The sequence below is a fragment of the Nelumbo nucifera genome, chromosome 2 (assembly GCF_055504915.1).
Source record: "Nelumbo nucifera cultivar China Antique chromosome 2, China Antique-T2T, whole genome shotgun sequence".
In the NCBI taxonomy this organism is placed as follows: domain Eukaryota; kingdom Viridiplantae; phylum Streptophyta; class Magnoliopsida; order Proteales; family Nelumbonaceae; genus Nelumbo; species Nelumbo nucifera.
Window position 1 is genome coordinate 20,765,538 of NC_142650.1, and position 22,561 is coordinate 20,788,098.

General features: G+C 37.2%; 2 protein-coding genes across 3 annotated transcripts; one reads left to right on the forward strand and one right to left on the reverse strand.

Annotated features, from left to right (window-relative positions):
* Positions 1-7,453: 7,453 nt before the first annotated feature.
* LOC104595111 (pentatricopeptide repeat-containing protein At2g27610-like) lies at positions 7,454-11,710 on the reverse strand. 2 transcript variants are annotated; one of them, XM_019197355.2, is made up of 3 exons: positions 8,795-11,710; positions 8,639-8,708; positions 7,454-7,857 (listed from the first exon to the last, which is right to left on the reverse strand). In XM_019197355.2, exon 1 carries the CDS (start codon positions 11,354-11,356, stop codon positions 8,915-8,917), a length of 2,442 nt encoding a protein of 813 aa, XP_019052900.1. In that variant the 5' UTR covers positions 11,357-11,710; the 3' UTR covers positions 7,454-7,857; positions 8,639-8,708; positions 8,795-8,914. The 2 variants fall into 2 exon arrangements, with proteins under 2 accessions (XP_019052900.1, XP_010253997.2); XM_010255695.3 differs by having other exon boundaries at positions 7,454-7,869.
* Positions 11,711-11,900: 190 nt separating this feature from the next.
* Positions 11,901-17,235, forward strand: LOC104595422 (mitotic phosphoprotein N' end (MPPN) family protein). The gene is made up of 3 exons (XM_088899435.1): positions 11,901-12,803; positions 14,185-14,296; positions 16,639-17,235. Exons 1-3 carry the CDS (start codon positions 12,232-12,234, stop codon positions 16,939-16,941), a joined length of 987 nt encoding a protein of 328 aa, XP_088755561.1. The 5' UTR covers positions 11,901-12,231; the 3' UTR covers positions 16,942-17,235.
* Positions 17,236-22,561: the final 5,326 nt, after the last annotated feature.

A 22,561-nucleotide genomic window follows, 5' to 3' on the forward strand; every position in this document is an offset into this window, starting at 1 on the left:
GAGCTAAAACAACATTTTCCTCTGTGTCCTCCAACGAGAAGGCGCGGAGACCAGATCTTTATTCAATCGGCGAAGAAAGAGAACCAGATCTTCTTGAGGATTGGCTAAGTCACTAGGGCCCAAGAAAAATCTTGTCGTTGTTGGTTTGTTCCCACCGATGAGGTTTGGGTTCACTTCTGGCCTTCCTGATTTTGTTTTCTTCATTGGCCCGTTTCGGTTGGGAAGCAGAACCCAGGTGACTCGGGTTCCGGGTTTGGGTTTGCTCCAAATTGACCGAAAGGGCTAGGGGGTCTTCCGTTGACACCTGACTTCTCTCCTCAGACGCAGCCAGCCTGTCCTCCACTACCTTCCCTCTTTGAATTTCCTCTATGCATTCTTTCATCATACTCTTTAATTGGTCCACCGCCAACACTCCCCTCTCGTATGTTTTCATAATTTTTGTTTTTTTATATTTTTAACTTCTATTATTTAATTATTGTGGGTGTAGGATAGTAGGGTGGGAGGCACTGAAGTAGTTTACCTAAAAGACATTAGATGGCGATGAAGAAAGGTCTTTAGGAAACTAAGAGCAAAAGGGGAGGCTAGGGTTTCAATTTGGTAAAAAAAGCTTTAAGCAATAATATAAGCGGGATCATTGAAGATCCATAGGAATTCATTGGGAAAAGAGGTAAAATTTCTCATTTTGGGAATGTTGTTACGAGTTTATTGGAGCTGGGGTGCATGGGTGTGTTAAGTTTTTGCCATGTGCCCATGCAGTTGCACTAGTACCGGAGTTTTTGCTCTTTCCCGGGGCCTGCATGTGAGCACAAGCGCAAATACTTCCCCTTTCTAGAAGCTTGACTTTATGCACCATGGGAGAAGTTACCTTGAAAATGTAAGTGTTAGTTAAGGTCATGTGGTAAGGGAAGTGGGTCTAGTGTGTAAGTGTAAGGCGAGGTGGAGGAATGAGGGTGTGGGGTGCAATCGAGGAATGAGGTTGTGAGACGTAGTTGAGGAATGAAGTTGCAAGGCGTGTCCGTAAGGCAAGGCCAATGTGCTAAGTCGCAAGGCGTGTCCGTAGGGCAAGGCCAATGTGCTAAGTCGCAAGGCATGTCTACAGGTGTTGTAATGCTGCAACAAGAAGGAACCAATACCCAATATGGGATTTCGATGGTCTTGTAGTGTGGTGTGGAATATATTGGGGGCTTGTGATAGGAGGCTGTAACTTAATATACTATTGTGAATTCTTTTTGTTATGAGACTAGTGAGGATATTGAACACACTTATGGGAAACAATTGCACTGGGAACTTGATATTGCTATCTTAATGCCTTGTCACACCATTATTACTTATGAACTGGCTACCTGTAATCCCATGGCAGGCTATTCATCACAAGTAATGCGATGTCTAATTCCACGTACTTACAATTATGATATATCAAGGGTTGACACATTTAACCCTAAAGGTTGAATTTTGACCTACCACTTAAAAGGAAAACAATTGCATTTTTTTGGGTCAGCTTTAAATTTCATATTTCATATTTATCATAGTTATTTTTCTTTAATATGATTAATATAAAATACTAGTGTTTTTTTTGTATTTGTATCATTTTTGTTTTAATTTTTATTATTTATTTCTAACATCAAGGGTTAGCAAATTTGGCCTAAAAGATTGATTTATTAACCTACTACTAAATAGGAAAACAATTTCATTTTTTGGTCGATTTTAAATTTTGTATTTCATTTCCAATATTGATAGAAGACAACATCTTATGTGTATGCAACTATGCATTGAATTTCCAGAAGCACATGCATATTCTAAATTATATGAAGTAAAATATGAAACATTTTGATCATACAAATTAAAGATATATTTCCTAGAAGATAATTGATAAAAGTTAGACTAAATGTTGTATAAGTTCAAATCTGAAGAAAGAGGAGAAGAAGAGAGAGAAGAAAAAGAAGAAGGAGAAGAAGAAGGAGAAAAGGTCACAACCGAACTAGAGAGAAAAATTCAAATCCCTCTAGTCGGCCTTTCTTTTATTTATACTTCTAAGATATACAAGAATTACCATTGTGCCATCACTTAAGTGAGAGCCACATCAGCTAAATAATACATATATAATAAACATAAAAGGACTACACTACCCTTGTACAGCCGGCTCTAACACTCTCCCTCAAGCTGGTGAGTATATGTCATATAGTCACAGCTTGTTCCATATGTAGTCCACTCTTCCCCGATTCAACCCTTTGGTAAACAAATCTATCCATTGATTTCCTGTGTTCACATATACTGTACTTATCACTCTACTAAGCACCTTCTCACGTACAAAGTGGCAATCCACTTCTATATGCTTCGTCCTTTCATTAAACACTGGATTAGAGGAGATATGAACTGCAACTTGATTATCACAGTATAGCTTCATAGGAGTGTCAATCGAGTATCTCATCTCCTCTTGGAGATGCTTTAACCACACTAGTTCGCATGTTGTGTGTGCCATAGCCCTATACTCAGCCTCTACACTGCTTCTTGCTACCACTGTCTGCTTCTTATTCTTCCATGTCACTAAGTTCCCACCAAGAAAAGTGCAATACCCTATAATGGACCTTCTGTCAGATATGGACCCAACTCAATCAGCATCCATGTATCCCTCTATCTCAAGACTTTTATCCACTCTTATATAACAAACCACGACCTGGGGCACCCTTCAAATACTTCACAATCCTTAGGATTGTCTCCTAGTGTGGGATTCGAGAGTTCTGCATAAACTAACTCGCCACATTGACCGCAACTGAGATATCAGGTCGAGTGATGGTTAGGTAATTAAGCTTACCCACCAACCTTCTGTACCTTCCCGGATCCTCAAACTCCTCACTTATATCACTACCCAATTTAACATTCAATTCTATAGGTGTTTCAGCTGGTCTGGCACCCAACAACCATGTTTCTTCTAGCAGATCAAGAGCATATTTTCTCTGGCACAGATTAATACCATTCTTGGACCTCACAACCTCTATCCCTAAGAAGTATCTTAATTTGCCAAGATCCTTTGTCTAGAAGTGATCATGCAAGTAAATCTTCAACCTGTCAATCCCTGGTCTATCATTGCCTGTGATAATAATGTCATCTACATATACCACCAAGAGAATATTCCTAGCATTTGATTGATAGTTGAATATGGAAATGGTCAACCCGACACTGTTTCGTTCCAAACTTCTTCACCACTTCACTAAATCTCCCAAACCATGCATGTGGAGATTGTCAAGTCCATAAATAGCATTTTAAGTCTACATACCTTCTCACCCTCCCCTTGAGCAACAAACCTTGGTGGTTGCTCCATGTACACCTCCTCAAGAAGATCACCATTTAAAAATGCATTCTTGATGTCAAGCTGAAACAAGGGCCAATCAAACATAGCAGCAAGAGAAATCAGAACATGAACTGACCCAATTTTGGCAACTGGAGAAAATGTTTCTGTGTAATCAATATCATACTACTGTGAATAACCTTTGGTAACTAACTAAGCTTTCAACCGTTCAACACTCCCATCAGGTAAGTATTTAACCGTGTACACCCACTTATAGCCGACAACATTCTTACCAGGCGGAAGAGCGATGAGGTCCCACGTATGAGTACGAGTCAAGGCCGAGAGTTCTTCTTCCATTGCTTGGCACCACCTTGGAGAAGTGAGGGCTTCCTGGACATCATTGGGAACAGAGACAGAGGATAACATAGAAACAAACTGTCGATGGGAAGCCGAAAGGTGAGGTACAGAAACATAATTGGAAATGGGGTGAAGAGTGCAATTGCGTTTACTTTTCCGCAAAGCAATAGGAAGATCAATGTTAGAACTTGGGGTTGGGGTTGGGGTAGGAACAACTACTGGATCTGTCGACGGTGACGAAGCTGGGGGAGGAGCCAATGCTTGACGATGTGTATACACTTGTCGGATAGGTGGTCCTCTCTCAGGTAGCTGCACTGGAGGCAAAGACTGGGTCACAATTAGAACAAGAGGAACGGAATCCTCAACAAGAACTGGAAGAGGGGGTGATGGTAATGAAGGAGAAGAAGCATCCGACCCGAAGAAAAAAATAATAGACTTAAAAAATGTAACATTAGAACACACAAAAGAACACTGAAAACAAGGATTATAACACTTATACCCTTTTTGAGTCTTAGAATAGCCAAGAAAGAAACACTTAGTGGATCTAGCATCTAACCTGTCCATTCTATGCTCAAGATTATAAACAAAACACACACATCCAAAAGCTCTGGGAGTAAGGGGAAAAGGAGACAACGTGGGAAACAGAATAGAGAAAGGGGACTGACCTTCAAGGATAGACATGGCCATGCAATTAATAAGAAAACAGGATGTAAGTACAACATCACTCCAAAAGGGTTTGGGACATTCATCTGATGTAAGAGGGACCGAGTAGTTTTCAAAAGGTGATGGTTCTTTCTTTTAACCACCCCATTTTGTTGAGGGGTGTAGGTACACGAGGTTTGATGGATAATGCCATGTTGTTCCAAATATTCTTGAAATGGTGTGGAAAAATACTCGCGGCCATTATCAGAATGAAGAATTTTAATATGTACACCAAATTGATTGTGAATTTCAACATAAAATTTTTAGAAGATTGAAAGTAATTCACTCTTTTCTTTCATAAGGTAAAGCCATGTCATCCTTGAATAATCATCAACAAAAATTACAAAGTACTTGTAACCATTATAAGACAATACTCTGTTTGGACCCCAGATGTCCGAATGGACTAAAGAAAAAGGACTCGATGTATGACTATCAACTCTAGGACTAAAGGAAACACGATGATGTTTCCCAAACTGACACGACTCACAATTTAAATTAGAAAGACGACTCAACAACAGAACAAGCAACTAAAAAGCTCTAAGAAACGGATGACCAAGTCTGCACTGCCACTGATGAGGGGAGAGATGACTGAAGAGTTGTTGCCGAACCACCTCCATCACGATAATATAGTCCACCAGCTTCATGCCCTCCACCAATCTTTATCCCCGTCTTGAGATCTTGAAACACATAAGAGGAAGGGTAAAAAGTTATTGAGCTATTAAGAGACTTAGTCAATTTACAAACAGACATCAGGTTAAAGGGAAACTTGGGAACATATAAAATTGAGAAGAGGGATAATGAGTCTGTGTCAACATTACCAACATCACATAAGGCTGATGTAGAGCCATTGGCAAGAGTAACAGATTGGGAAGTGGAGGATGGAGAAATGGATGAAAACATACATGGAGTTCCAATCATGTGATCGAAAGTTCTAGAATCTATAATCCAACGGGAAAGTGTGAATGCCAGACAAGTTGTACCTGTGTGTGCAAGGGTAGTCGTGTTCTGTTAAGATGTACCATGAATGAACCGCTCATACTCATCCCGTGAAACACTCACCATCTCCTTTCTGGAAGCATCTATAGATGTAGTGGGGATCTGATCAGTAACTTGAGAGTCTTGTCTTGAGCTACCACCATTTACAACTGTATGATTTGCCCAGGTTGAAGGTGGGTCATGTAGATCATAGTGAAAGTTGATATTATGTCCTTCCATACCACAATGAGTACACCTTTTCTGAGTATTACCACATCCCCTATCACGGGCTCCCCCTGAGTCTCATCCTCCAACACGATCGCCACCACGATTATACATGCCACCACCACCATGACCATACATGGGTCCACCACCACTACCACGGCCATGCTGACCTCCTCTACCACCACGACCTCCCCCTCTCGTAACTGCAAATGCAGACCTATTTGACATAGTGGAAGTTTCTGTGGGTCCAACTAAAATCCTCCAAAGACGAGCAAACACTTCCTCAAAAGAGGGAAGAGCAGATCCACCTAGTATCTGTGCCCTTACGGGTTCATACTCAGACTTCAACCCTACTAAAAATCTGGTCACATCCAACTGCTCTCTCTGTTGTTGCTGAATTTTGACATCAGGTGTAATAGGATGATAAACATTCAACTCATTTCGTAAATTTTTCATATCGGCATAATAGTTCTCAAGTCTCTAATTCACTTGTTGCAGATTGAAGTACTCTTGGTATAGTTGGTAAACCCTAGTAGTGTTATCTTGTCCATAATATAATTTCCTTGCATGATCCCAGACTTCCTTGGTTGTATCTAAAAACATGAAGTTCGCACTAATTTTGGACTCCATGTTGTTCCATATCTAAGTCATAATTTGAGCATCCTCCTGCTCCCATTCATCATATCCCGGAGAATCAATTAGGGGTTTATCTTCCCTCACATGTTTCACTTTCTTTTTGGCTTTCAGGAAAACTTCAACAGACTTAGCCCAAGGAACATAATTTTCACCATTCAATTTTATAAAGGTCATCTGCACATTCAGATAATCAAAAGGCACCATTACACTTGATTTGTATTCATTGTTGTCTCCCATGATTGCACAAGAAAACAATGGGAAGTTGTACCGCTAAATTGTTACTCCACTACCCTAATAAATCACCGCACTCCACATGAATGACTGAACACCACTAGGGTTCCTAGTACCAGGTGTCAACAACAATACTCACAACTATTCACCACTGTTTTAACAACAATATTCGCAACTGTTCACCACTTTTAGCAACAACACTATTGTTGCCTTCTACTGTCAACACTAGAAACCCTCACAACACACCTAATGAATAGGATATTTAGTTCTGCAACATATAAAAAAAAACTTGCTACATACCACAACTTAATTCGAAGATCATGTACCTGTCGAGTAGAGGGTACCAAGTCTGCATTGTCACCATCACAAAACCAACCCTCTTCGAATTGCCGAGTAGAGGGTTTTCTACCAACCACACAAAACCACAACAACTGCACTCATTGGAGGCAATGGAAACCCCCAAAAGGAGAAAATAACCAATCATTTTCTTTCTTTTTGGAAAACTCTCTAGGAATCAATGAGAATTCTGCAAAACTCTAGAAAGGAATGCGTAGAACAAAGAGAAAAGGAGACGACTGATCTGAACTGATTATCGTGGCTTTGATACCATGATAAAACTCAGACTAAATGTTGTATAAGTTCAGATCAGAAGAAAGAGGAGAAGAAGAGAGAAAAGAAGGAGAAGAAAAAGGAGAAAAGGTCACAACCGAACTAGAGAGAAAAATTTTAATCCCTCTAGTCGGCCATTCTCTTATTTATACTCTTCTAAGATATACAAGAATTACCATTGTGCCCTCACTTAAGTGAGAGTCACATCAGCTGAACAATACATATATAACTAAACATAAAAGGACTATACTACCCTTGTACAACTGACTCTAACAATAACATATCAAGTGTCTGCATTGATTTCCAGAAGCACATGCATATTTGTGGGAAAAAATATCAAATTGATATATAGCAGAAAAATCAATGGGGAATGTGTATGGACACCATATCAGAACCCAGTAGCTCCATCATTTACTTTAACACATAGAGACCTCAGTTAACTATTCACATAGTTAAAAAATGAAAGTACATTTTTTTTTTGAGAAAAGGGTAAGGCATTGTATCCATTTTGATTAGGAAAAATATACATGTATTCTCATATACAAAAAGTTACCATACAAAGTATAGTCAATCAACTTTAATCGCCCACATTACAAAAACAAATTGGCAACATCAAAGCATAATTGATGGGAAATGTTTCTTAACTGATCCTTAGCAGCTAACCAAGAGTCCAAGAGTGAATGGAACTTCTGTTCTTCAACTGAACAGTTTAGTTTTGGAAAATTCTCTGATTCCTCTCCTTCCAAATGCACCATGACACAGCAACAGGCCAGGAATAATACTCCAAAGCTTTCTTTTCCAATTGAGTCCTTTTAATTTCCAAGCATGCAGATGGTCTGTAAAATTACCTGGTGCACACCAGGATAGGTTAAACAGGTTGCAATAGTGGTAAATCTGTCTCACCACAGCACAGTGCAGAAATAAATGAAAGTACATAAAGAGTGCAGGCTCTATTTTCTTTTCAATTTTGATAGGTTGGAGTTGCATTGTTGCAGGGTAGCAAATATTTTCAAAGTTCACCTGTTCATCTGTGTAGTTAAAAGTAATTCATATCTACTAGCAATATGAGCTGGAAAAATCCCTTGTTTTAGGTAATGTTAAGTAACAAAAGGACAAACCCTCAGTTTTAACTCTCTTCTAGCAGTAAGAATTATTGATGTCTTCAACTGTAAATGGAATTTTTTTTAACACAAATGAGGCCTTTGAATGTCTCATTTAACCAATCTAAATTTGTCTGAAAGCCATCCGCATATGTTGAACTTCAACCAGTTTAAAAGGCAATTGGTGTCCAGTAACTATGTTATCTTTTAGTTTGACTGTTAATTTTGCACCAGTTTATACTTGTAGCCATGTGAATTATTACTATTAAAATGATACAACGCAGTTTGTCCTTATGGACAAAAATTTAAAAAAAAAAGGAAAAAAAAGTATGGTATTTTGAATAAGAAATTCAATATACAATCTATCAGTATGTGTTTACAAACATCCATCTTAGCTTAAGAACCACTGATTTATTAACATCTATGACACTGACAGTATGCTTGACTCCATCATTTGGACAGTAGTTTTCTCTACAAGGTTCAGTGACCAAGTAACCTTGGAAATCACAAAACATACCTCTTTGATTTTGAAGGCCAACATTCTTTCTGTTTTGCAGCAATGTAGGGTTACCAAACCTTCATTGATCCTGAAAACAGCACTAATGTGATAATGAAAGAGAAATATTTAAGAACTCTCTTGCAGCTATTTGTATTATGAAAATATCCAGCTTACCATTTCTTCATATTGATCAATGAAGCAGAGCTGTTGAACCCATCCATCAAGAGATTGTTCTAGTGGTTTCCCCATGGTCCATGGATCATAAAGAAACCTATCATCGAGGGCATCCAAATATCATGGAGAATATATATTGTGGTCACAATCATAACAACCCACTTTTGCATGTTCTAACCAGATTTGTAGTACTTCAGCAACCTCTTCTGTATAGCATGATGTGTCACCTGCAACAAACACTTGCATCTTATTCCTAATGTCGATCCAGCTGTACCCAGGCTCCTTATGGATGGCCATATCTTTCATCAACTCCCTTATTTCTGTGACCTCACACCACATCTGTCTGGATGCATAAATATTAGATAGAATGACGTATGTGGCAGAATCATGAGGCTCTAACCACAGACAATGGTTAGCAGCTCTAATACCAATGTCAAAGCTTTTATGAATTGCACAAGCAGCAAGTAGGGACTTCCATATCCCCGGTTCTAATGGAAATGGAGATTTGATGACAAAGGTTTCTGCTTCATTGAGATATCCTGCACGTCCAAGGATGTCAACCATACATGTACAATGTTCCAATGAGGGTGGAATACCATAGCTGTTAACCATTAGGTTGTAATAGTTTCTCCCCTCTTCAACCAAACCTGCATGGCTACAAGCAAATAGAACTCCAATAAAGGTAATGCATGTTGGTGTCAGACCAGAATCCAGCATTTCCTGAAATAGGAGAAGGGTCTTTTCATCAAACCCATTTTGTGCATAACCCACTATCATCGAATTCCAAGATACAACATTTTTAACAGGCATTTTTGAGAACACCTTCCATGAATCTTCTACCATTCCACACTTGGAGTACATGTCAACAAGTGCACTTCCTACAAAAATAGTGGTTTCCAAACCTGTCTTTATTACATTGGCATGCAACTGTTTTCCCTGTCCCGTAGCAGCCCAGTTGGCTAGTGCTTTAAGAACACTAGAGAAGGAGAACTCGTCTATTTTCTCTGAAAGCTTGTGCATTTTGCAGAAATATTCAACTGCCTTCTCTCCCTCACCATTTTGTGCAAAACCAGAGATAATTCCAGCCCAGGATATGGTGTTGGGCATAGTTATTGACTCAAAAGTCTCCACTGCACTGTCAATAAGGCCACACTTAGCATAGAAGTTCAACATTGAGTTCCCAACAGAGACATTCGACTCCAAGCCAAATTTGATTGAATGTGCATGAACTTGAGCACCTTCAATCAATGCAGCCAATAAAGAGCATGAGGAGAAAAGGCCTGTGAATGTAAATCTGTCTGGTCTCATGTTTTCTGAACGCAACTTAGCATAAGCTCTTAAGGCCTCCTCATATCTCCCAACCAAACTGTAACCTGTTATGAGGGCATTAAAGGATACAATATTCTTTTTCGTTTCCCCAAAAGCCTTCTCTGCATCTTCCATGTCAAAAAATTTTGAATACATATCCACAAGTGCAGTCCCCACATACACATACAATGAATTTCCAGACCTGAGGGTTTTAGCATGGAAGTATCTACCTGCAGCACTGTCTGGTATTGCAGCCGAAGCCTTCAGAACACAAGCAAAAGTTGTCTCATTTGGAAGGAAGCCTTTGAGTTGCATTTGATAGAATAATTCTATAGCCTCTTCACCACAATAATTTTGAGAATACCCAGTAATCATGGTATTCCAAGTCACAAGATCTCTTCTTTTCATCTGATCAAAAACACGGCGAGCCATTCCTAAATTACCACACTTGGAATACATATCAATTGTTGATCCACCAACAAAAATATCTGAATTCAAACCCAACTTAATGGAATTGGTATGCAAAGACTTCCCAATCTTAGTGTAGCCCAGACCAGCACATGCCTTAAAACTGCTAGCAAGTGTAAAATTATTCACCATTAATTTCCAATCAGTTCCATTCTTCAGCATCAAAGAAAATAAATCTAACGCTTCCAAGCTCAAGCCTTCCTGTGAGTATGCTGCAATCATAGCGTTCCACGAGACAGCATCCTTGTCGGGCATCTCATCGAATATCTGACGGGCTTGTTCAATATAACCACACTTGGAATACATGGTGATCAAGCCACTCGCAACAAAAAGTTGTCTAAAGAATCCTTTCTTTAAAATTAAACAGTGCAAGCTCGTCCCTGTATCAGCACAACTCAGCTCGCAGGAGACCCTAATTATGACAGAAAACGTAGTCTCATTGGGCTCCACAGCAGCTCTCCGCATTTGCAGAAAGTAAGATAGTGCCCGATCATTGAACCCCTTCTGTGCATTCATCGATATCATTGAGGTCCAGGAGAACACATTATTCCCATAATTGGCAAGCATTTCTCCATACGGGTGACGGGTTTGAGAAAACTGAACTGACTTGTGTATAGAGGTAACTCTTCTAGAAAAATTGAAACATTCTGGTGCACTCGTTGTAGGTAAACAAACTGAACTTGCTTTTTTTATTTGAATTACTATACTTCGGCACCGAAGCAGAATCCAGGATTTGTAATTCGAAGTAAAGGTTCGTTTCTCTAATAGATGTATTAGGATTCCCATCTGTTCTTCAGTGTTGCTTTTCTGGCATTGCTTAAGAAACTACTCACTCCCACTCCCACTGTTAATTGTTACAGTTGTTGGATTAAGCGTATTGGACAATTTAACCGGTGGGGCGATTTGGGGAGAACCAGAGATTGGTATCGGAGATTGAGAAGATTTGAGGGAAGGAGAAGGGAATTTGGTACATGAATGCAAACCTGCCTGCCCAGGGGAACATAAGCAACCTTCGGTGAAGAAGTGGTCTAAGTGAGTAGTGGGCGTTTTCTGTTGCTTTCTGTACTCTTTTAACGATTAAGACTTTGAGTGAAGCTCCGAGTTTCGATTCTTCTCTATGGCTCCATGCTTCCGTTCCTCTCCTGAAAAGAGCCTCCCGCTTCTTCTTGTTTTTTCGCTCCTTCCATTTCCACGAAGACGATCTTCAGACTTTCGGTCAGAGGGGAGAAAGGGCATTTAAGTAATTTAACTCGACGTTAAGGTGAATTTTAATTTTTAAATCAGGTTTGAAATAAAAAAACTACTAATTCATTTATGATTTTATCAGGGGTTTTGAATTCTTAATCTGTTGGGTTTGTCTTCCGCTTCGGGGAAAAGCAGAAACCTCGTGGGATTCAAAACCCTAAACGTTTGTAGCTCGTTCAAGAAGCAATGAAGGTATCTTGGTGATCTTTGTTGATTCATCTCTACCTGTATTCGAGTCAAGCCAAAATAATACATCCTTCAACAATATTCATTGTTGTTTAAAATTTCAGTTTCTCCGATGTATTGTTTTCTCGATTGTTGTTTCAGTTTGTTTTAACGCCCTGAGCTTGTGTTCCTACGTTTTTTGTGGTATCCGTTTAAATTGCTACAAGTTTGGGGGGGGGGGGGGGGGGGAAATGAGCACTACTGTACAAAGAACTTCCAAATCGGGAAGGCAATCGCTCTTTTTTCATGATTTAGCATCCCCGGTTTCTTCTCACAGAGGAAAATTCACGAGCCCAGGTCAGGCAGCTGCCGTTTCTGCTCTATGGCGGGAGAATTTTGGGGGCACGGATCCTCCGCCACCGCCCATATTCACCTTGGAAGACCGTGCAGATTTCTCTCCAGAATCTGGGATCGCAGATTACCCTATTTCTCCAGAAACCAAGTCGGAAATGAGAACTCCTCTTCGAGATTCCCGGCGTGACTCTATTTCTCCATTGAGAAGCAAGTCAGAGGCGAGCACTTCGTCTGCCCTTGTTGGAGGGCAGCAAGTACAACAGACACCTGCAAGTTCAAGCTGGTTGTCTCCAACGAAGAGCGGCAGTGAGCATGATGAGAAGGGGAAAGGCTCTCCTGTTGAAGGCGTGATGCAACCGGGTGCTTTAATTACGTTTCCTCCACCAAGGGAAGTTGCAAGGCCGGAGTTGCAGAAGAGTAGCTTACCTGCGGGTAACCTCGATGAGGAGGAATGGGTTACTGTATATGGGTACGGTTCGTTCTACCTATTTTATCTCCATTACCTGGCATATCCTTGCTACGTCTTTTGTATATATTCTGTTCTTAATCTGAGTGATTTTGATTAGGAATTTTAAGTAAGCATCTAAAGTAAAATTTCCCGCTTTTTGAGTTTTACTCTGACAATCATACAAGTCGTTTATGAATGAACTAACATGTTGTTTCTCTTTCTCTTTAGTGTTCAGCTTCCTATGTATCTTGGGTGGTGCTTTCATTATCGGCTTTCCAATTATCTTCTACAAATATCAATGCATCTCTACCTTCTCTTTCTGTTCAAATTATAAGATCTGTAACTGGTTTAATCTCTATCTCTAACTACAAAATCCCTATAGATGCTTTTCTACATGTATCAGTTCCAGTGCCTTTTCCCTTTTCTCTTTTGTAAAGTAAGCATTGACTGCTTATGCGTTATTAGATAGCTATTGTTCCCCAACTTATTGAATGTTTTGTTTGGGTTAGATGGTATGTTCTTTTCTTCTCACGGATCTTCATTTGAGAAAATTTATAGCTGTACCGTGAAGTAACATACAGATTAGTTGTATAGCAATGTATCCCACACATCTCTCTCTTTAATTGGTATTTACTGCTTGTTAATGCCTTGCGGTTTATTATCAAATTCCAGAGTTCAGACTTTCACATGTGGAAACCATTGATTGAGATCTCATCCAGAGAATTTCACCCACCAGTATATGATGAACTTTTCTCCATGAATTATCATTATTTTTTCTCCTTGTGTAATCGCTTCTCCAAAAAGGACAGCTCCATGCACAAGGCTCCTTCCAATGTGGGGTCTAGGGAGGGACAGATGTACGCAGCCTTACCCCGCACATACAGAGAGGCTGTTTCCAAGATTTGAACCCTGGTCACCCAGTTTGCAATGGAGCAACCCAACTGTTGTGCCAAGGCCCACCCTTGTGTTATTGCTTCTGTGGATATGCTAATTCATAGACCTATGGTTTCCTTTTCCCTTTTCCCTTTTCCAATTTCTTCTGTTTTTCTATGTATGTTGGTTCTTGCAACTGAACCCGTAAGGAGATAGACATTACCTTTATATTTACTTTTATATGTTTTTTTTTTCGAATACTATATTTACTTTAATATGTTATTCTAACATAAATTATTTTTTTCACATAAATCCAATTATTGAAACAAAAATGAATGTTTTATTTTAAACAGAAATGATCCCTAATTCTTATATTAATCAAGAAAAATTATCATTTCTTATGTCAGATATTAATTTGTAGATCTGATAGGTATTGTGCTTATGAAACTGGTATGGTTATTTATCTTCTCGTAAAGTGAAACTTATGTTTTCTTTCAATAACATCATTGTTCATTTTGCCCTTTTCCAGATTCTCCCCTGGGGATACCAATTTAGTATTGCGTGAATTTGAAAAATGTGGTGTAATTTTGAAACATATCCCTGGTCCAAGAGATGCTAACTGGATTCATGTTCTATATCAGGTTCTTCTTTTATTCCTCATTATTAATTTGATACTTCATGTATCATTGTCCTTCTTAAATCTTGTTCTTGGTTTTATATTTTCATGTTTTGCATTTACAAGTATTTATTTATTTTTTGATGATGTAGATTGCAGTTTTGTTGACATTTTTTTTCTGTAAGAAAATGAGATAGAAGGCAAATAAAAATCAGGCTCATAGATATTTGCACGAAAAAACTGAAAGAAAATTGACTCTTTTGTCTTTGTTTAGCTATTAGTAGCTATTAGAAGGCAAACTTTTAATGTTCAATGCCTTTCTCTTTCTATGTCCAAGGAAGGCATAATGAAGCACTGGTGTACATAACAGTAGAAAAGGCTCAGATATTTGCACAAAAAGTTCGAAAGAAAATTGACTTTTTTTAGTGGCTATTAGAAGGCAAACTTTTAATTTTCGATGCCTTCCTCTTCCATGTCCGATGAAAGCACAATGAAGCACTGGTATGCATAACAATAGTTCATGCTCATAAAAATGAGGCGCATAGACATTTGCACAAAAAATAAAAATAAAACAATGACTCTTTCTTGTCTTTGCTCAGTTGTTAGTAGCCATTAGAAGGCAAACTTTTAATTTTCAATGCTCTTCTTCTCTGTTCATGGAAAGCACATGGAGGCACTGCCATACATAACAATAGTTCAGGTGGAACAATATTGAGTCACAATGTAAGGATTTCATATGCATCGTGGGCTCATAATTGCATAGCATTAGGACCTATGATGGTTTGGCTTCTAAAGCACACCTATGCATGCATAACTATGAGTTATATGATCAATGGATTCCTGTCATTAGTATATCTCCTAAGAAAGTGATCAATGCAATCAGGTTATTAGTTGCAATCTCTTAGTAGTGAACAAATCATATGCCCAAGAAAAGGGTATTTATCAACAGCAGAATGCCCATTTATTGGATTTTCAAGATTACCTGATTAAAATAATTTGTGAAGTGGAGCTCATCACTGGATATAGGTATATGATCATTAAAAGACCTTTATGTGTTTATTTCCATATTTTTGGGCTACTTTCTTTCCAAGTCATGGCTTGCCATCAATGAGTGCACATATTGGTTTTATCCATTATTGTTAAATTTATAATCATAATACACGCACACACAAGGCACATGCAAGAGGGGAAACAAATGGACTAAAATATTGGATGATTGTTGTTTTGACATGAATCCAAGGCAAATAACTGCATTTGTAAAGATATATAAAAACAGTGATTTTACCTTGTTTTAAATCCATATCTACTATATATAAACTTAGGTTGAGTTTACCACATGTACACTAGAAGCATAACAAGGATATCCAATGTTGGTCCCAGCTATCTGGGTCTTTGGAGGGATGGACTGAATATGGACCTAACCTTTGGCATTATTTTGCACAAAGTGGTCACTCTTGGACTTGGACCCGCATTCTCGTGCTTATGAACCCAATTCCACCAGGCAATGTACCCTGCAAGGGAAGAGACTGATTGCAGCTTAAACTTTGATGTTAGTGCCCTAGTCAATCCTGGAGCTGCAGGGATTGATGGTGTTTTGAGGAGGAAGGATGGAAGCATTTGCTGGGTTTTCAGTGGACCAATTGTGATTGCTGATTTAACTAAAGCAGAGATCTTCACAGCTCTCACAGGCCTCAGAACAGCAAAAGATAGGGGGTTTGTCTTTTCTAACCATTATAGGTGATTCTACTAATATTGTCAAGTGGTTAGGAGAGAAGGAAGAAGGCCACTGGAGGTTGGCTCATTATTTACAAGAGGCCAGAGATATCTTGTTTGCACTGAACGCAAAAATTTATTGGGTTCCTAGAGAGTTAAACTCTATGGCAGATCAGTTGGCCAAGTCGGTTACCCACAGGGAAACTTTATTAAGTGATAGAAATCTGCCTTGTAATTTCTAATTGTCGGTTCTGTTGTACATCATCTCATAGAGTTTAACTCTATAATGGCTGACTTAAGAATCAATTGACACACATATAATGGCTCTTTAACCAAGATATGATAGAAAAAGTCAATAAAGTACTTAAATAGTTAAATTGGTCATAAATACCCTAAATAGATAGATATTATTTTCTAATAGGAATTTTAAAACAAAATCCCCGTGAAAATAGAATTTAAAAAAAAAAAGAAAGTAGACAAATATATCTCAATCGAATTGATTTGAATTATAAGATTATTTTAATAAGGATGGAATTGTAAGTTCTTAAGGATTCATGATTTGGATTGTGAATTTTATTAAAAATCTTGGATTTCAACAACCTAGTTTTATCTTTAATGCTTGGTAATTGGTCTCACTCTGCTTTATTTTGGCAGAACCATTCTGATGCTCAGAAAGCTCTCAATAAGAACGGAATGCAGATAAATGGAGTTCTGATTGTGGGAGTGAAGCCCTTGGACCCAATCCAACGGCAGGCTCTGAACGAAAGGCTTAACAACCAGGGATTCATGACTTTGCCCCCTCCATCTACTAGTTCTGATCTATCCAGGTCGCAGATCACTCCTCGTCCCTATTATGTTCAGAACCATGGTGGCAATGCTCAGCGTTCAGTTGGTGCCATTGCCTCTCCTGCAAAATCTGTCGTATCCAAAATCATGGATTTAATGTTTGGCATTTGAATTGAATCATGTTTCCAACCTGTACAATACAGCGGTATGATCTACACTGGTGGTCGAACGCTTTTGAACTGCTGGAAATGTATCATTGCCCTTGTGAAAGTCGGGGCATATCCGGAGTCAAGTTTTTTATGACTATTCTTTAGGGGCCAATTTCTTGATTCTATGGTCTCAAATATTCTTCTTGCTTATGCATCGGCGTGTTGATAGGAATGAAATGTACCTTCTGGTATCGCTGTAAATTGAAAAACCAATTAATGAGAGTTACCTACTGGAGTGCTCCGAGCCTCCTGACTACTGAGCTAGCCCATTTGATGACACTATTGTTGATATTCAAATTCAGGGCTTATTTATCATATCAGCCGGGTGGTTGTTCATAACATAACATTAGTTGAAGGGGAAGGGGGCGGGATAGTTGTTTGTTGAAACTTGAAACAGAGGTAAGTGGGCCAGAGCGGAGTCAAAAACCTAGGCTGCATTGAAAAGGAGTAGGGGGTGAATGAAGCCCTTAGCCCACTTTCTTTCCCCTTCTCCTTCCTTCCCTTCTTTTTCTCTTCTCTTTTCTTCTTATTCTCTTTCTCTTTCTTTTTCTTTTTCAGAGGTGTTTTGGTGACACCTCGCCTAGAGGGAGGTGTGCCTTTAGGCTTACATGTCTAGGGGTGGATTTGAATCGAGCCTAGCTGAATATCTAGTTATACGAGTTTGGCTTGCTAAACTTGATTTGAATTAGAATAGAGACTTGAGTTCAAATTTAGCTTGAGTGGAAAGGTCGTAGGTTCGAGCTTGAATTACAAGCTTGGCTCAGTTTGAGATCGACTGTGTGATATATATTTTTACAATTTGATTATTTTTGTAGTCCTTTCCCCTTTGTAAAGCAGTTAGAGTAGCGGGAATGGAATAGAGATGATGCAGAACATGTAAAAAGAAGGCTTGTGTTCAATTAAACTAGGAGCGTCAGCGATGAATGGTGGTTTTGTAAGGTTGTATCACTGTATGGTTTGATTGGAATTTGATTAATGATTCTACTCTCGTCCAATAGAAAAGGAAGGCACTGCTTCTTTTTCTTCTCGTCTTTGAATGAAAGATTGCCTCTCTCTCCTTCAACGGGGCATAGTCAATTTTTTATTATCTTTTACAAGATTTTTTAGTGGTTTCTTAAAAATGGAAGGAACATACCACTTCAAAGTCAATTTGGTTCGGTGGTTTTTGCATATAGAAACAAAGTAAGGGGGAAAGAAGAACAAGAGAGAAAAAGAAGAAAAAAATAGTGGATGGCATGCTTTGAAAATTTAATGAACATTTAAGGACAATTTTGCCCTTTACATTTTATCTATCAGACTTAATCCTTCACATTTGAGTGATCAACAATTTTGTCATTTACATTTGTAAACTTTATCGGTTTATCCTGCCATTAGTGCACTGTGCACCATCACCACCCGTTTGCATGTGATACCACGTGGCTTATATAATTTTTTAAATTTCAATTTTATCCTTATTGTGGTCAAAATAGCAACTTGAGGAGATACACCAAAGCCTAGAAGCCCAGAATAAGAGAAAGGAAAACAACTCAACACAAACCCAAAAAATTGATCCGTATTCCTCAATTGCACACAACCCCTTTAGTTTCTTTTTTTTTTTTTTTCACATTTGCCTTTCTTCTTCCCTAACCCTTTCAACATTAACCTCCCTTGAAACATTCTTCTTCCAAACTTAGAAATCAATGAGAGCAAGAGTAAACTTTGATATTATCATTCCCCAAAATTGGGAACTCTTTTATTTTTTTGGTAGATAATTAGGAACTCTTAGATTGGAATAGCAATGACAATTCTTGGCGATTCCAAAGCTATAAGACAAAATTATGTTTATTAAATTGTTAATATTTTAAAATTTTAAAGAAAAATGAAGGATAAAATAGTCTTTTCAGTCTTTCTCTTGTAGGGGTGCTCACGGTTCAGTTAAGTGAACCGTGGGATGTTTTTTCAAACAGAACTGATTTGATTGGTTTTTTAAATATTCAAACTGAAATCGAACCGATGTAACCAGTTAACTGCGGTTTGGTTTTTCGGTTTTTTTTATGCAGTTAAAAAAAAAAAACTAAAACCATCGGTGGTTGTTGTCGATGCCGGACTGGTTGGTGCCGGTGTTGCCGCTTGTCGGAGACGCAGAGAGCTTGAAGTGAGAGCCTGAGAGCTTGTCAGAGACGCAGAGAACAGAGGTGAGAGAAAGAAAAGAGAGATACACAGAACAGCCCTTGCTTGCCGGCAAGGCGGCGACCACCGACGTTGCCGCTTGGTGCTGTCGTGTTGGTGGTTGGCACGGACCGCGCGGCCATCTAGAGTGGAGAAGAAGAAGAAGAAGATTGGAAGAGAAGAGAAAACTGAGAGAGAGAGAAGAGAAAAGAGTAAAAAAAAGTCTACACTCACGGTATGGGGAAAAGACAAGAAAAATAAAAAATTGATTATTGGCAGAACTTTCAATGAAATTTTCGATTTTCAATGAAAGTCTCTACCAAACTTTAATGATGGCAAAACTTTCAATGAAAGTTCAAATTTTAAAAGAAAGGCTGAAAATCTGCTAATTCTTTTATTCGGTTTTCAAAAAAATAAAAAATATAATATAATATATATATATATATATATAAATATATATTACTGTACATATATTGGTTGGTTCTGTTAAACGCTGATTTTTTAAATGGTTAACCGAAATCGAACCGAAATTAGCAGTGTTTTAAGAATATCGAACCGAAACTGAACCGACTGGTTCGGTTAACTGATTTTTCGATTTGGTTTTGGTCAGTTTTTTCGGCCAGTTCGGTTTTTCTTGCTCACCCCTAATATGAAGTGATTTGTCTGAAACTTTTGAGAGGACTAGTAATTAAGTACATGCGTTGCACATGAGAATTTTTTTTCATATTTATTACTTGAATTTCAAATATTTCATAGTTAAAATAGAAATTGAAAATTAACCAAAATAACAATATGTTCAAAAATAAACTTAAATATTTATTATTCAATTATGACATCATGTGTTTCTTTGAAAAGTTTGATCATTGACCCACCATCTAGATAAGAAAATAGCATTGCTTTTGGATTAGTTTTAAATTAGGAAAAATTATAATCGGAGTCAGCTGTACATTTAAAATTAGGCTACAAGTTGGTCCATAATCCAACAAAACTCTAACAATCGAGTCTATGTTTTAGATTATAAAAACCCTTGCCATGTCATCGGAGGGTTATGTGGCTACTGCCAACATGGGACTCTTAGTCCATATTAGACATAACAAAAAGCTTATACTGAAATTGCCTTTAATGTTGGGAGATTGGAAAATTTAAAAAAAAGTTTTTAGTTTCTCTAGATCTCTCTCTCTCTCTCTCTCTCAATCTCCACACTCTCACTCAGTCATTTTTATCTGCTCAACAACTATGTGATTTGAAAATAAAAAAGAAGTCTTTGGTTTCTATATTTACATTTTCTATATCAATTTCTCTCATTCTCTCTCTCTAACTATCATTCTCCCTCAATCTCTCTCATTCTCTTTCTTGGTCGATTTCTCATTCTCCCTTAATTTTTATTGTTCTCCCTCAGTTTATCTCCCTCTCCCTCTCTCATTTTTTTTTATTTTCTTACACATTTATATGGTATTAATCAGATTGTATAAAAGAACATGAGAGAGAGAGAGAGAGGTTTTGATTTGGCTACAGACCGAAGCTGAGAGAGTGGGAAAGACAGATGGAGCGAGAGATTGAGAGATGATTGTGAGAGTGAGAGAGAAGGGAGAGAGATCAAAAGACAGAGAGAATGGGAGAAACTGAAAACCTATTTTTGATATATTTTTTTTTTATTGTGTCCAACATGGAATAAGAGTCCCATGTTGGCAACAATCACATAAGCCTCTAATGACATGGCAGGGTTTTTATAATTTGAAATGTAGAGCCGGTTGTTAGAGTTTTGTTGGTTTCCGGACCAACTTGCAACCTAATTTTAAATGTACAATTGACTTTGACTATAATTTTCCCTTTAAATTATATATTTCATTTATATTATATAAAATATTTTTTATTTATCAAACTTAATTTTTGTTTGTCTATGGTATCATTTTACTCAAACCACTAACCCACCATCTAAAAATAAAAAATTGTTTAATTTCTAAGTTGACATTAAATTTTGTATTACATTTCCATCATTGATTAAATTATTTCTTATGTATAAAACTTATTTTTGTTCAATATAATGAATGTACAATATTAGAGATGTACCTAATATTTTATTTTTTATAAATATATAACATTAGATATGTGCCAAAATTTTTCTCTATCTTTTTTTTTTTATTTTTGTGATTCTTTGTATGTTCTATTATTAAAAATTTTATTATTTGACTATGACATCATTTAATTTCTTGGTAGATTTTGAATTTGGCATTCCATTTTTATCATTAATAAAAATACTTCTTATATTTCATAGTTATTTATTTAAAATTTTTATTATTTAATTATGGCATTATTTATTAATCCATTTGATCCCAAATGGTCGAATTGCTTGTCCACCACCGGAAGGGAAGAAAATAATTTTGTTTTCAAATTACTTTTCGAAATATTTATTTTTATACTATTAAAATTAATATTATGGATTTAATTACAAGAATTTAATGATGAGAAAAATATATCTTAAATATATGATTTAATGAGAGATAATAGGAAAATATTTTTATTTCCAATTGGTTTTAAATTTTACATTCCATTTTCATAATTAATAAAAACATTTCTTATTTATCATACTTATTATTGTTTAATATGTATGCTAAAAATGTTCCCATTTTTTTATTTTTATTTTTTTTTCATTTTTTCTATTTTTTAATTTTATTATTTAATCGTGGCAACATGGATTAACCCATTTGACCCAAAATGATTTAATTTCTTACCACCACTTAGATGAAAACACTATTTTTTTCTAGGTAGATTTTAAAAGTATATAAGCTTTTATGTTATTGGAATTATTAATTTATTAAGTATGGATTTAATTAATAGAACTTAATTATGAGAAGAAATAAAAATGACTTAAATATATGATTCAATGAACATGAATGCAAATTAATAACTTAAATATTGGATTTAATGAGAGAGAATTGAATGCATTGAATATCTTTAAATTACCTCTTTTCAACTCATTTAATATCAAGAACCGATTACCCTATTTGCCCTCATTTTTTTATCATTAAATTTAAATATAGAGGGGTAAATATTGTCCTCAGAAAATTGCAGAAATATTCTTGAGGTCATTCGTACTTTTCAAAGTAGTATAGATTAGCCTTGAGTGTATGTAATATATGATATACGAAAAATCTATGATGCTAAAAAGACATAATACTGGAAAGGATTTGACCAATCAAACCCCCTACAAATTTTGATGAAAACCCACCTGATTGGTTACACTTTTATGGTGCTACCAATTGATTGGTTATAATTTTTTTTTCTTTTTTTTTCCAGTATCATGTCTTTCTGGCATCATAGTCGGACCCAAGATATTAGCTAGTCTTTTGTTTGATCTATCTCTCTATTCTTTATGACATTTCTTTCATGGCATTGCCTTGGTTCTGAGGCATAGGAATCGCTGAACAAAGAAA